Source organism: Pyxicephalus adspersus, chromosome Z (assembly GCF_032062135.1).
Source record: "Pyxicephalus adspersus chromosome Z, UCB_Pads_2.0, whole genome shotgun sequence".
NCBI lineage: Eukaryota > Metazoa > Chordata > Amphibia > Anura > Pyxicephalidae > Pyxicephalus > Pyxicephalus adspersus.
The window spans coordinates 30,975,667-30,989,208 of NC_092871.1; the positions used below are offsets into that span (position 1 = coordinate 30,975,667).

Below are 13,542 nucleotides of genomic sequence, written 5' to 3' on the forward strand. Positions count from 1 at the left end.
TTTCTTGTAAAATATCTTTACCACAGCCAATTTTTACTGACCTAATCTGATATTTATATTTTTAAAATTAAGATTCACATCACATCAGTGATGTATTTGGTAGTAAAGTCAAGAGCGGGTTGACAGCCCCAGGGTCTGTAGGCACTATAGATATTGTCAAGTGGAAATCTTACATAACAGTTATAATTGTGTAGTTTTGCTTAAGGACTGAATATTCCGATGCTTGCATAAGTCTAATTATTATCTCTTTAAAAGCCAATAAAGGTTTTGGTTTTAGTACTAATCACTGTGCTTACCTAAAACAACCACATAATTATAGGTATTATACTGTTATAATTTTAGAATATCTGCAAGAATGTTTAGGATCCTCACGTTTAGATATTATTAATGTAAGTTCATGTTTAAATTTTATTTTTTTAGCAGCCAATCTTCAGTATGTCATAGCTGGGCAGACGTGAACTAGGAACAAAGTTTTGCTACTTTAGTACAGAGGAAAAATAGAGTAGAGATGGTGAGGATGTTTTTTCTTTTCAAGAATTCAAGAATTTCTTCCTTAAAACAATCATGTCACTTTTTTGAATGTATATAGCAGTATAGTTAAATAGTCAGTTAGGTTGAAAGAAGACATAAGTCCATCAAGTTCAACCACTAGGGAAATAAACATATCCCAGATATAAAACCCTATGGACATAGTTGATCCAGAGGAAGGCAAAAAATCCCTGGTACAATTTGCTCCAACAGGGGATAAAAATTCCTTCCAGATTCCATGAGGAATCAGATGTTCCCTGGATCATCAGTCTCTGGTGTCTTTGCTTTAAAGCCTTAATACCCAGTTATATTCTGTTCTTCTAGAAATCATCCAACTTTTTCTTAAAGCAATCTATAGTAGTTGCTAAAACTTCTTCCCCAGGGAGCCGCCGATTCCACATTTTCACAGATCTTACTGTGAAGAATCCCTTCCTTATCTGGAGCTTAAACTTCCTTTATGTTTTTCCAGAACTGTGCTGGCTTTTTTGGATGTTTTTGAGCAAAGCCCAATCTAGCCTTTCTATTCTTGAGGCTTATGGGTGGCTTGCACCTTGCAGTGCACCCTGTGTATACCCTGTGTATTTACTTTCATGCAGTCTTCTCTTTATGATGGTCTTAGTTATCGATACGCCTACCTCCTGGAGAGTGTTGTTCACTTGGTTGGCTGTTGTGAAGGGGTTTTTCTTCACCATGGAAATTATTCTGCGATGTCTTCCGTGGACAATCCAGGTCTTTTGGAGTTGCTGAATTCACCAGTGCTTTGTTTCTTTCTCATGATGTACCAAACTGTAGATTTTGCCACTCATAATATTGTAGCAATTTCTCGGATGTTTTTTTTTTTCTGTTTTTGCAGCTTAAGGATGGCTTGTTTCACCTGCATGGAAAGTGCCTTTGACCACATGTCTGTTCACAGCAAAATCTTCCACATACAGACACCCCCATCTCAAATCAACTCCAGGTCTTTTATCTGCTTAGTTGACAATGACACAACTAAGGAATTGCCCACTCCAGCTCATGAAATAGCATTTGAGTCATTTCAAACTTGGGAATATCGCTAGGGGGTTAATAGACATATGTCCTAAACATGTCGTGTATCTTTGTACATTTTTTTTCCTTTTGCAGAGCTCAAGGCAGCTAGCGTCCAGGTTCCATGAGCAGTTTGTTGTACGAGAAGACCTAATGGGCCTTGCTATTGGAACTCATGGTGCAAATATTCAACAGGCTAGGAAGGTTCCCGGGGTGACTGCCATTGATTTGGATGAAGATACGTGCACATTTCATATTTATGGGGAGGTATGGGCAACTGCTTTTTAGTATGTGGTAAAAAAAAAATAAAACCGTTAAAATCTTGTATAATTAATAAAGCTTCGAAAGGATTTTACCTTCAAAGTGTTATCTATTAAAAATGTCACACAGTAGTCACAGAATTTTTTGTTACACTTTTTAGGACCAAGATGCTGTAAAAAAGGCCAGAACCTACCTTGAATTCGCAGAAGATGTCATACAAGTTCCTCGAAATTTAGTTGGTATGTCATTTTTCAAATGCAGTGCAGCTTTGTTAGAATTGGGTTGGGTATAATTCATTTGAAGTCAGAACTTTGACATTGGATAATTCCGACCAAGTCTGTTCAAAGTGTAAATTCTCAAGTTAAGAAATCAGATAACATTTCCATGCTGTTACTTTATTTGTTGTCAGTCTAGTAATCCTTTGAATCTTCCTTACCATCTTCTAAATGCATGCTTTTGCCACACACACACTACACTCACTCACACACACACTACACTCATACTGCAGACACTGATATTTAAGCTGCAACAAATTATATCTTTACCTTCAGAACAGGCTGTAGCTCTTTCTTCAGTGTGTACAGGATAAATTTACTTTGAATAATAACTCCCTAAACCAGCCACTCTGATTGTGTAACTATAAAACAGTTCACAATGCCAGCTTTATATTAGCTCATTCTCCTGAACATGGGCAAGATCTGAGGTCAAATGTTGTATTTACACATTTACCCAGGGTGGTGTGGTGGATCATATATTCAGTTTTATTAAAAAAAAAACACATTCTTAAGGGATAATATTTATGGTAATATAAGAATATTTATTAAAAAAAAATATCAGATATGGGTTGTAGACCCATACCTCATGTATATCTATATTGGCTTTCTGTAATCCACATCAGAACTGACACATAGAAGGTAACAGTAGTAGCCACCCAGGCTTTAGTGCATTGCAGCGCACTCATTCTGACATGTTGAACACAAGGGGAAAGTTCATGGATGAACTCATCCCTGTGTTGCTCATTCTACATGGTCTTATCGACAAACGATAGCAAGGTCATGTGGCTCACAAATTCATAGTCTTGACATTTATACTGTACCATATATTGATCTAAAAACACCTTTTAAATGACATTATTACAGCATTTAATTCCTAAACTTGGTAATTTCAACTTCAACACTGTGACTTTCGTGATTGGAAACTGCAAATTTTACTTTATTTTGCTTCATTACTTGGAGTCTGGTAATATATCACATTGTTTGTTTTTCAGGAAAAGTTATTGGAAAAAATGGAAAACTCATCCAGGAAATAGTTGATAAGTCGGGGGTTGTTCGAGTTCGGATTGAAGCTGAAAATGATAAAAATATCTCTCAAGAGGAGGTAAATCCAATATTTGTTTTTTTTCTCTCTTAGTTTTTGCTTGATGAACTGTTCAGGAGCTGATTATTACAATAGAAGATGCCTGGAAACTAGGCCACCAACGTTTTATTCTGTACATTCATTCCCTGGCTCCTAGATTTTTTTTCTTGAATTTTTACCTGTTGGTCATGTCAGTGATCTGACCAAATTTGAGCCTGTTGGTATGGTTGCTCTATTGAAGACAAAGAATGATCAGTGTTATGTTACACAAAGCCAACTGAGCAAGCTAACTGCATAGCCATAGACTTACTTCAAGGGCTGCAAATTGGTATTTAACTACATCTGTGTATCTGTAGTTCACCATAGATTGCCTCCACATGAAAATGTGCCAATGTGTTTTTTTTATTTGATTTTGTTTTTTCAGGGAATGGTTCCATTTGTTTTTGTGGGCACAAAGGACAGCATCACCAATGCAACAGTTCTACTGGACTATCACCTGAACTACTTAAAGGTAAATTTTATATAACCTTATATCAGCATGCATTTTATGAAAGGGTTATTTATTCTCATATACAAATGTCTGTCATTAGTGTCTTTGAATGTAGTATTTTTTATTTTTACAAAAATCTCTAATATACAAGTTCATTAACACTAGGAAGTGGACCAACTCCGCTTGGAGCGGTTGCAAATTGATGAACAGCTTCGTCAGATCGGAGCCAGCTCAAGACCTCCACAGAATCGTCCTGACAAAGAGAAGGGTTATCTGAGTGAGGACTGCAGTGGTATTGGACGGGGAGGACGTCCCTACAACAACAGAGGGCGCAGCAGACGGGGAACTGGATATGCCTCAGGTGGGGCTGTTGGACTTTTTAACCCAGTCCAATATGTATTCATTGGTTTTAGGATAATATACAGATATCTAAAAAAAACACATTTTACATTATTTGGTTTCTGCAAACTACAACAAAAGACAATTTTTGAGCTACATCTTGCTCTTTACTTGTGTCACAATAATCATCTGTGCATAATCATTTAACTTGGCTGCTCATTTAAGGTATACTGGTAACTATGATGGCCCATAGCATTCAGTATTTTTACTGTAGCAAAGATCTCTCATTGAGTTTGTTACTAAGATATTCCAGTGTGACACATGGCAATTTAGACTAATGAATACTTATGTGATTGACTGCTGCTAATTACTGCTTATTTATTGAAGTTGAAGTGTCTAAAATAAATGTCATATTAGGATATTTAAGTTTAATGAAAAAATGACTTTTGGAGAGTTGACAGCAGTGTAGTGTGCTGTTTGAAGGGGAACACAGACTTTTCCCATTTTCAACACTTTGACAATAATCCATAATGTTTGTGAACTAGGCTTTAGTGAGCTGTTGCTTTTGCTGTAATTTTATAAATGTATTCTCCTGTTCATGTTCAGAACTTTAGACCCAATCTTTTTTTGTCATTGCTAAAATTCCTTTTTTTTTTTGCTATTAACCAGCATTGTGTATTAAAAATGCCATTCCTTATTTCTGTGGATTAGTAACTGAACACTGCTCCAACTGGAGTCATCATTTTGTATTTTGTGTACAATTTCTTTAGATCACTTGTGTAGAGAGGCATGCATGCACTAGTTTATAAAAAAACATTTTTAATCCTAATTACGAGATCCTATTCATACAGAAATAAAATGGTTGAATATTTTGGGACAGGTACAAATTCGGAAGCATCAAATGCTTCAGAAACCGAATCTGACCACCGAGATGAGCTTAGCGATTGGTCCTTGGCGCCAGCAGAGGAAGATCGGGACAACTTCATTCGGAGAGGGGATGGTAGAAGACGTGGTGGTGGAGCTCGAGGCCAAGGACTAAGGGGACGTGGTGGCTTCAAAGGTAATTGATGTTTATTTCATGAATTTAAATAGTAAAAATCATCCGTGTGTAATAAATAAAGGGAAAGTTAGTAAGTGTACACCAGACCTTAAAAAAATGTTGAAGTGTATAAATAATGCTTATTGTAAAATCTCGTAAATAGCATCATTCTCATAATTTATATTTTTAAGTGTAATGAATCTTTATTTCCTCCAACTTCAACAATATAGTTTTTTCTCCATAGTTATTTTGTGTGACTCAGTGACAGAAAATCTCTATGTAATAATTTTTCATTTTTTTGACTAAAATGGACTACAAGTACTAAAGTTCATGTGTGTAAATATTGTATTCATGTATTGATGCTACATTCTGTAACCAGCTTTGATTTTTCTATTTTTTTTATTTTTTTCTCTAGCAAATGAGGACCAATCTCGGACAGACAACAGACAGCGCAATTCAAGGGAGCCTAAAGCACGGACAGCAGATGGCTCTCTGCAGGTTGGTCACTGTTGGCTTCTTTGTTGCTCTGAATGTCCACTGTTCTTTGTTGGCGCAGCTTGCTCAACTTGTGAAAGCTTTAGTTTCTTACCTGTATTAGTTAGCACTCACTTGACTTGATACAATATGAAAGAATGTTATTTGTAAGTGATTTTTATTCTCTGTTGAGGTAGAAGTAAGAATTTTATAAGGATTTTAAGCATTGCTGCACTGTTCTTATGTTGGGTGTTATTCCCATGATATGGCTACTGCTACCTTACACTTCACTTGTATACAGTGCATTTAAAGAATTTCCAATGCTAAAATATGATACGATCTGAGCATTAAATTATTGGAACATCTTTAAGGCTAAAAGACAACTTGTAAGCCATTACAGGTTTAGTCTTTCTGAAAGGAAATCATTCCATATTTGAAGAGATAAAATAGGTTTAAAGTTGGTCTAGTCTGCAACTTAAATATCCCTTGGTTTATTGCCCCTTAGAGTAATTACTCTTTTTAGTCCTATGAAATCATTACAGGGGCTGCAAAAGAAATGGCCTCTGTAGAGCTGTCCACAGTCTCTGACAGTTTGCAACCAATCAGAGGCAGGGTCATGTAAGTGCAGGGAACGCAAGTAACAGATCTCTACTGCTCTAACAGCTCAGTACAGTCCCCCGCTCATCTGTAGTGTCATACATGGCTGGTATAACCTGCAGACATGCTGTACAATATAATTTGCAGGCAATCCTTTATCACTGATTACTGAAATCAGAACAACCCTTTCTCTATGTTAACACTGAACCACCCTTGAAAACACCCGTACATAAAACTATGACTAAATGCATGACAGGGAAAACACCTAATGTGTGATGGACTTGAGAATTCCAGCAGGAAATGTAGGGCACTGACAGACTGATGGTTAGCCAACATTTTGAATTAATTTACCTTTTTTATATGAAAATACTGAAATCCCAGGAAGCTTAATTTCAAATTGTCTTTGTACCCATTCTCATTTTTAGATCCGAATCGACTGCAATAATGAGAGAAGCGTACACACTAAAAGCTTGCAGAACACAAATGTCGAAGGCAACCGACTTCGCACTGGTAAAGACCGTATTCAAAAGAAAGAGAAGTCTGAAGCCGTGGATGGGCAACAAGTGGTGGTCAATGGTGTACCGTAACTTTACATGTCTACCGTCAACCCTATACAGTCTAAACAAATCTAAAAAAAAATGATACATCATATTTCACATTCTAGGAGCCTGGTAGGCCAAAGACAAATAGGCAAGAAGACATGGAGCATGAGACAAGCGTTCCTGTTAGCCTTATTTTGTTAGTATTGGCTAAAAAAAGTCAGGCATTGGAAACATATTTGCATTAATTATCAAAACCTCTGAGGCTTTCAAATACATATTGCACTTGACTTTAAGAAAAAAATATTTTTTGTTTAAAAGAGAAAATAAATGAAAAAATACTAAACTGTGTGTTGGTATAATTGTGTTCAGTTGCACTATTTTTCAGGCAGCTGATTATATGAAAGAAACAAAAATGACAGCTATAATTCAACGTTCAGTATGAGTAGACAGTTCATAGGCTGGGCTTGTGTTTTCAATTATGCAGAATGTCCTAAAGTAAGCCTTTCATAGGAGAAATGTGGACGGTGCTATTGTCGACCTTCTGAAAATTCTAGTTGGCTTTCTGTGGTGCTAAAACTCTAATTTTCAGTACTTCCTAACTCCCAGACCAGCATGTTGATGTTGGAAAAAAGTTGTCTCGCTTGTTCTGAGTAAGTGACTTAAAGTATGGACACAGAGGGGGGTTAAGCATTCCATTTTGGGTAACTAGCATTTCCAGAATGAGAAGCCTCCAAAGGCAACGTCCATAATTCTCCCAGAAAAGGTTTCCTTTAAGTCATTTATGTCATTTCTAACTCAGCAGTATCCTAGTGGGACCCAATAATTGTGCAGAATAATGTAATTTTTCACTTAGCAAAAAAAAGAAAAAAATGTATGATCTGTGCCTTTTTTCTATCTTGGCAGGTATGACTAATTGTGTGGATGAATCAGGGGAAACAAACATGTTAACTGTAAAAATATATGTAGCAATTCTTAAGAATCGGTAGAGCATAGAAGAGTGCATGCTTTCCATAATATCCTATCAATTATGTAAACATAAAGCCTTGGGGACCGAAATGGAAAAGTAGAAATTTTTGGTTTTGCACTGAGTTAGCAATTAGTTGTCAAACCAGTGACACAACGTCTTAGTAGAAATAACAGGATTTGTTTTCTTAATTATCATGTTGTGAGAGGTTTACAATCATGTGTTGGGAATATTTTTCATTGAATGAGTATAATTGAGAGTTGAATGAGTATCTATATTAGGCAGTTTCTTTTGAATGTGTTTTGTTTTTTTGTTTAGATGTTAACTGGGATTTTCAGTTGAATGGAGATCCGACACTTAGTTTCCCCCTACTAAATAAATAAGACTTGTTTTGGGGCATATTTACAAAGCAGCAAATGAGACTCTAGCCAAACATTCACTGCAGGTGAATCTTTCTAGTACATGTGTTTTCAAGGACAGTGATTAATTCCTCACAAGGTAATGTTTGTTTGAAAAATGTCACATCCCCTTCTTTGGAAATATGCCCCTGTTGTTTGCATTGTTTAGAGGTCTGAAAGATGACTAGTTGCCAGTGACCATTTGTCATTAAGTTTTAAAAACTGTTCAGTCCTTTCTGTCAGGGTTAGTAAAGAATGCAAATTATTAACAAGATTTGTGTGGACCATTGAGAAGTAAGACTGGACTTTATTACAGTTCAGAAATGGTTAATCAGATTTTTAGAAATGCACAATGTGGCCATTTACCTATAGACCCAATTCCATATGTCATTTGGTGCAAGAAAATCTGACCACTGCAAGGTGTAGCGAGTAGTAAGAAATTTAAACCGAGATTTCCATACAATCTAGAAATATCCTTCAGTCCTTAGACTGTTCTGGAAATGGTAGCAAGCATGCAAATGTATTCCCCTCTTCCCCGTGTAGTTTTTGAGAAATTCCTCTTGGTATTTACAAGGGATACAAGGACAGTCTTTTTACTTTAATTTAGGCTCCACTATGTGCCTGACTCTTTTCCTGACAACTCCTTCATTAATGGACCTGCCAGGAAATGGGTCAGGTAGAGGAAGAACAGCCCATGGCAGCAGTGAAGGAAAGAACTGCTGCCACCATGGAAACATTGTATTCATTTCAGAATCCCGATCCAATTCCAAAACCCTCATGATTTATTTGTCTGATTATTTACCGTTGTACTGTAAGGAGGGAAGGTCATGTGAATATAGACTCTTTGGTTTTCCTGTTTTATATGAAAAGAAAATAGTGCAACCTCTTCTGAATCGTATCTCTGTTACCAGTTCTATAGAGGGATGTCCCTTCTCAATGGAGACTAAACACATTTGCCCCAACTTCAGCCTCCTCCATGGACCAGTTATCATTTGTTACTTATTGCTCTTGACTCTTCCAGTACATACAAGTAAATATATTCAGTGACAACATGCTGCACACAGTATAACATATAAAACATGTCTTAAAAGTATTGCCAAACACTAATGTTAGTTTCTAGTTATTTATTTTGGGAATGTATAGTATTTGGGGGGTAAAAAGCAAAAATAAATGAATTGGTACCTTGCACACATCATCTGTATGCTGTTTTGGTTTAAAATACTGTAGATACTAAACAAAAAGTAAACTAACATTGTTGTGCCCATGAAGGCATTATCCTCTGTACATACTAGCTAAAACAGATTGGACTTTATGTTGACATTTGTTTGGTTATAGTGCAATATATTTTGTATGCAAGCAGTTTCAATAAAGTTTGATCTTCCTCTGCTACCTGAATCGGGTTAAATATATGCACGTTAAGAACTGGATCAGTTGCATTTTCCTCTTAAAGTGGACCTGTTGTGGGCCTGCGCATATATACATTTGTAAAATGTGCAGTCCACCAGAAAGAGTAGGATGCGTATATAAGTTTAAAGTCGGATATTTTATAGCTAAAGTGATCGCATTTTTGTGTCCATGTCTTCGATTACATTTTCAGTAATGTAACTGTTTAAAGGAAGGCTCTTCGAGGCAGTTTTTATTCCACGTATTTTGTTAATTTAACATTTAAACAGGACAGTCATCATTGCGGCACTGGTGAATGTGCATAGGTAAATAACATTTAAAAATGTAATTTAGAGTACCTGTATACACTAACAGTACAAATAAAGCCGTGATCTGCATCGAAGGACTTCTACCAACTAAATGGTACTTCATCTGATCACAGGTTGGTCATAAAGTGCTCATATAAAACTCCCTAACCTACTTCTCAGCCTTGCTCAATGCCACTATGGACTGTTGCTCCCTATAGAACATAGCTTTGTGTTGCCACAGACATTAGCACTGACCTCTTTAACTTCGCTGATGAATCCTTTGCAGAAGTTTTCTTCAGATAATCAGTTACCAGTTACCTGGCTGAAAGCCATAATACCATTCTATTATTTCACCCACAGGTCTTTTGTGTTGTTTTCTGACCATATAAAAATGAGCATTTACATTTGACATTTGCTGATGGCTGGCCTCGTTTGGCAAATAAGGTATAGACATCGAAAATCCATATATTATAGGTGTAAATTATGGATTCCTCTGGGTGTGGTACTTAACCAGTGAATCCAAAAGGAACCCTGTCTATCTGTAGCCACTTAAATCCGATACTTTTTTTTTTCCTGGACAAATAACTGAATCAGGCAAGTTAGAACAGTTATAATTTGTTACAGTAGGCAAAATCTACCTTTGCCCCAGTTTTTTATTACCAAATCCTAATAAGACAATACAATATAAACAAACTGTAAATAAAAATAAATAAAAAGACGTGCATGCTATATTGTATACAATTTCTATTCAAAGCAGTGGCTTTATTGAATTGTGTACATTTGTATTGCCCTTCTGATATAGTAAAACATTTGTCAATCACCTGATTTTGTCCTAGTTCGGACAATCTTTGGGGAAAATTGGGATACCTGGGTGTCATGCCGCAAACCTCAGGGTGTGACCAGAGTCAGGTCTATTAGCAGTGTTGGCTTTTTTTCTAGCCAATAGTTTGATTTCAAAAGACAACAACTCGTGTTAGGGGTGTCTACCGTTCAAATGCATCCACACTTCTAACTAGACATCTCAGAAACTTTACAAGTCGAAAAGATTTGTGGCGATATACATTCAGGATATAAAAGCCACTTTTATTTTTTTAACTCTCATTAGGTGGATCTACCATGGGATCAAATTACAGCTCCCAAGAATAGTTTTTGGCACCCAAGAACTTGTCATTGTTTTACTTGTCACCCTTTCACGGCCCTTTTTTGGAAATTACTGAATATTGCATACCAGTAACACCCCACTTGCTGTTTGGTGAAATGCTCTAAAAAGGTTTTCTAGCAATCATAATTTTGCCATCGTCACAGTCCCTCAGATCCTTATTCTTTTTTTTTATCAAAACATCTAAGTGCTGAGTGTTCACTTGCTCCATAATATATCTCACTCTTTATAGTTGTCAAGCAGGATAAAGTAGTTCACTTGAACTGTTTTTGGAAAGCAGTGGGTAGGATTGTGTGCTGTGGCCAGGTGCTGATTGAGAAGCTAAAGCCTTGTGAATCAGCAATGACAATGGTAATAACCACCACCCTGGTAAAAGTTTTTTAATTCAAATGCCAAGACCAGATCTGTAAAAGATAGGGCAATTTGTATCTCAAATTTTCTTGTAGGCTAAGGTTTTTTAATTCTTAGGCATATTATCTAAAACTATAATGAGTTTTTGGCATCATGATATGTAGTTGAAATCAGTTCATGAAAAAACAATGATGCATTGGCAGAGGTTCCTTCTTTTCCTCATTACTGCGACGTCTAATTCACACTGATGTGTGCGGTGAAATCAAAGTAAGCAATTTTAGTACAGGAGAGAAGCCTGTAAAACTGTGCAAGACTGGAGCATACAATATCATACTCGCCACACAGAAGGACCAAGAACAATCTTACAATCAACAAAAATACAATCGTTTGTATCAAATCTAATTGATGTTCCCACCTCCCCCGAAGAATCCTCTCTGGCGAAGCATGTCGGGCTTAAATGGACAAACTCATCTTTTCAATGACATCCATTCATGGACAATCAATAGGATTGTTTGCAAACTCAACATAAATTAATGTATGTCTAGAATAGTATACTTACAATAAGACTATTGATTTTTTTTTATTAGTGTTTGTTGCCACAAAGCCTTATTTGTTCTTCTTCTTTTTGTTTTTCCAATTGATTGATACTGACTGGGCCTGGAAATTACCATCTAAACGATAGAGGAAGTTATGCTCACTAAAATGTCCATAATTCCATTGTGGTGTAAGCAGGCAAAGCCTACATGAGAATGGTAACTCTGTTCAGAAGCAGGGGAGCGCTATTGCTACAAGACCACAGGAATCTGCATTAGGTAGACTTCACTGGCAAGCTCAATGGGTATTGGTGAGATTTTGCAGTGGAAGAGAATTTGTAAATGCAACTGAATTTGCAGTAAGTGCTGGAGCACACACGTGCTTGCTTTGTCACCACTCCACCACTATCACTACTACCCTCCTGATATATTTCTGTGGGTTATGAGAAGCTTATAAAAGCAATGTTTAACTCTTTCTCTGTCACGGTCATAGTCCTTACAACGGTATCTTTGCCAACATATTTTATATCAGGAGCAGAAGTTTATACATCTACTGGTGCAAAGCTTTCAGCTCACAGTGTCTAGAGCAGTGGTTGCCAAACATTTTGGTGGTCCACGGCTCTGGCCAGTGCGCTCCCCAGTGGGGTCAGGAGAAGGATCTCGCTGGGGGGGAGCACCGGTCAGAGCCACGGACCGCATCCCCCATATGGATTGTAGGCTTGTGGTGGGTGGATTGTGTCTCTGGACACAACCCATCCACTATTCCATCACAGGCTCAGACCTGCTATGGGAGAGTGGGCAGGTTTAGGCATAATGACGTCACTCTGGGGGAAGTTTCTTCCCCTTTGAGTGACACACAGCTCCCTGTGCATGCGTGGTCAGAAGTCTATAAATTTAGTGGTTTGTGAGGTCCAAAAAGTTGGCGACCACTGGTTTAGAGGGTCTGTGAAGATGCTCGATCACCTCTGTAGCTACATAGAAGTCAATTCAACCTTCTTTGGATAGCAATAATATTAAGTGATCCTTGACGCTCGAACAGCTCTGATTATTCTTTGGACGCCTGTTGGATTTCTTGCGAAGATCATCTGACCGTGGCCAGCTTAGGGTCCAATTATGTTCCTTCCACTTCCAGAATATAGCCCCAACTGTGCTCACTGGAACATTAAGTAATTTAGAAATACATCTGTAACCAATGCCATTATTATGTTTTGCAACAATGAAGTTGTGAAGGTCTTGGGAGACCCCATTATGCTTTTACCCATCATAAGATGCTTCTTGTGTGATACCTTGGTAATGAGAAACCTTTTTATAGGCAATCATTTAGGACTAAACCAGCTAATATTAATTTGCACTTATAGGGGGCAGGTTTCTAAATAGGCACACATTTCAGCAGTTTTTTTGGCTTTCTATTAATTTATATAATAATTTATATTTTAATTTCTTTGTTACTGTGGATGTTGTTACAGACATCTGGTGTAAATTCCATGTCAATAGCCGCATTAGAAATACATTTACTGGGAAAAGCATTGACGTTCAATACTTATTTCCTCCGCTGTACAAGCACATATGAACATACGCACAAATCGGACAGACTTCCTCGTCCTAGTGTTGTCTATGGGTAATTTTGAGTACTTTAATTTTTCATTAATGTAAATGTGTTGTTTACCAAAAATGTGGATATTTTAGACAGTAACACAAACATCACAGGATAAAGAATAAAAAAATGATACTACCTTTTTATTCTACAGAGTCTGTTGGAGTGGGTTTAAGTAATTGATAGGCAAAATTACCTTT

At 37.0% G+C, this 13,542-nt stretch overlaps 1 protein-coding gene across 1 annotated transcript in view; it reads left to right on the forward strand.

The window, feature by feature from the left end:
• The window catches only part of FMR1 (fragile X messenger ribonucleoprotein 1), a gene marked incomplete in the record, with an annotated part of 28,822 nt that extends 19,421 nt beyond the window's left edge, over window positions 1-9,401 (forward strand). The window contains 8 exon segments of the mRNA XM_072431517.1: window positions 1,651-1,821; window positions 1,976-2,054; window positions 3,083-3,192; window positions 3,596-3,682; window positions 3,827-4,022; window positions 4,881-5,060; window positions 5,455-5,537; window positions 6,536-9,401. Coding sequence (XP_072287618.1) covers window positions 1,651-1,821; window positions 1,976-2,054; window positions 3,083-3,192; window positions 3,596-3,682; window positions 3,827-4,022; window positions 4,881-5,060; window positions 5,455-5,537; window positions 6,536-6,697 — 1,068 coding nt within the window.
• Window positions 9,402-13,542: the final 4,141 nt, after the last annotated feature.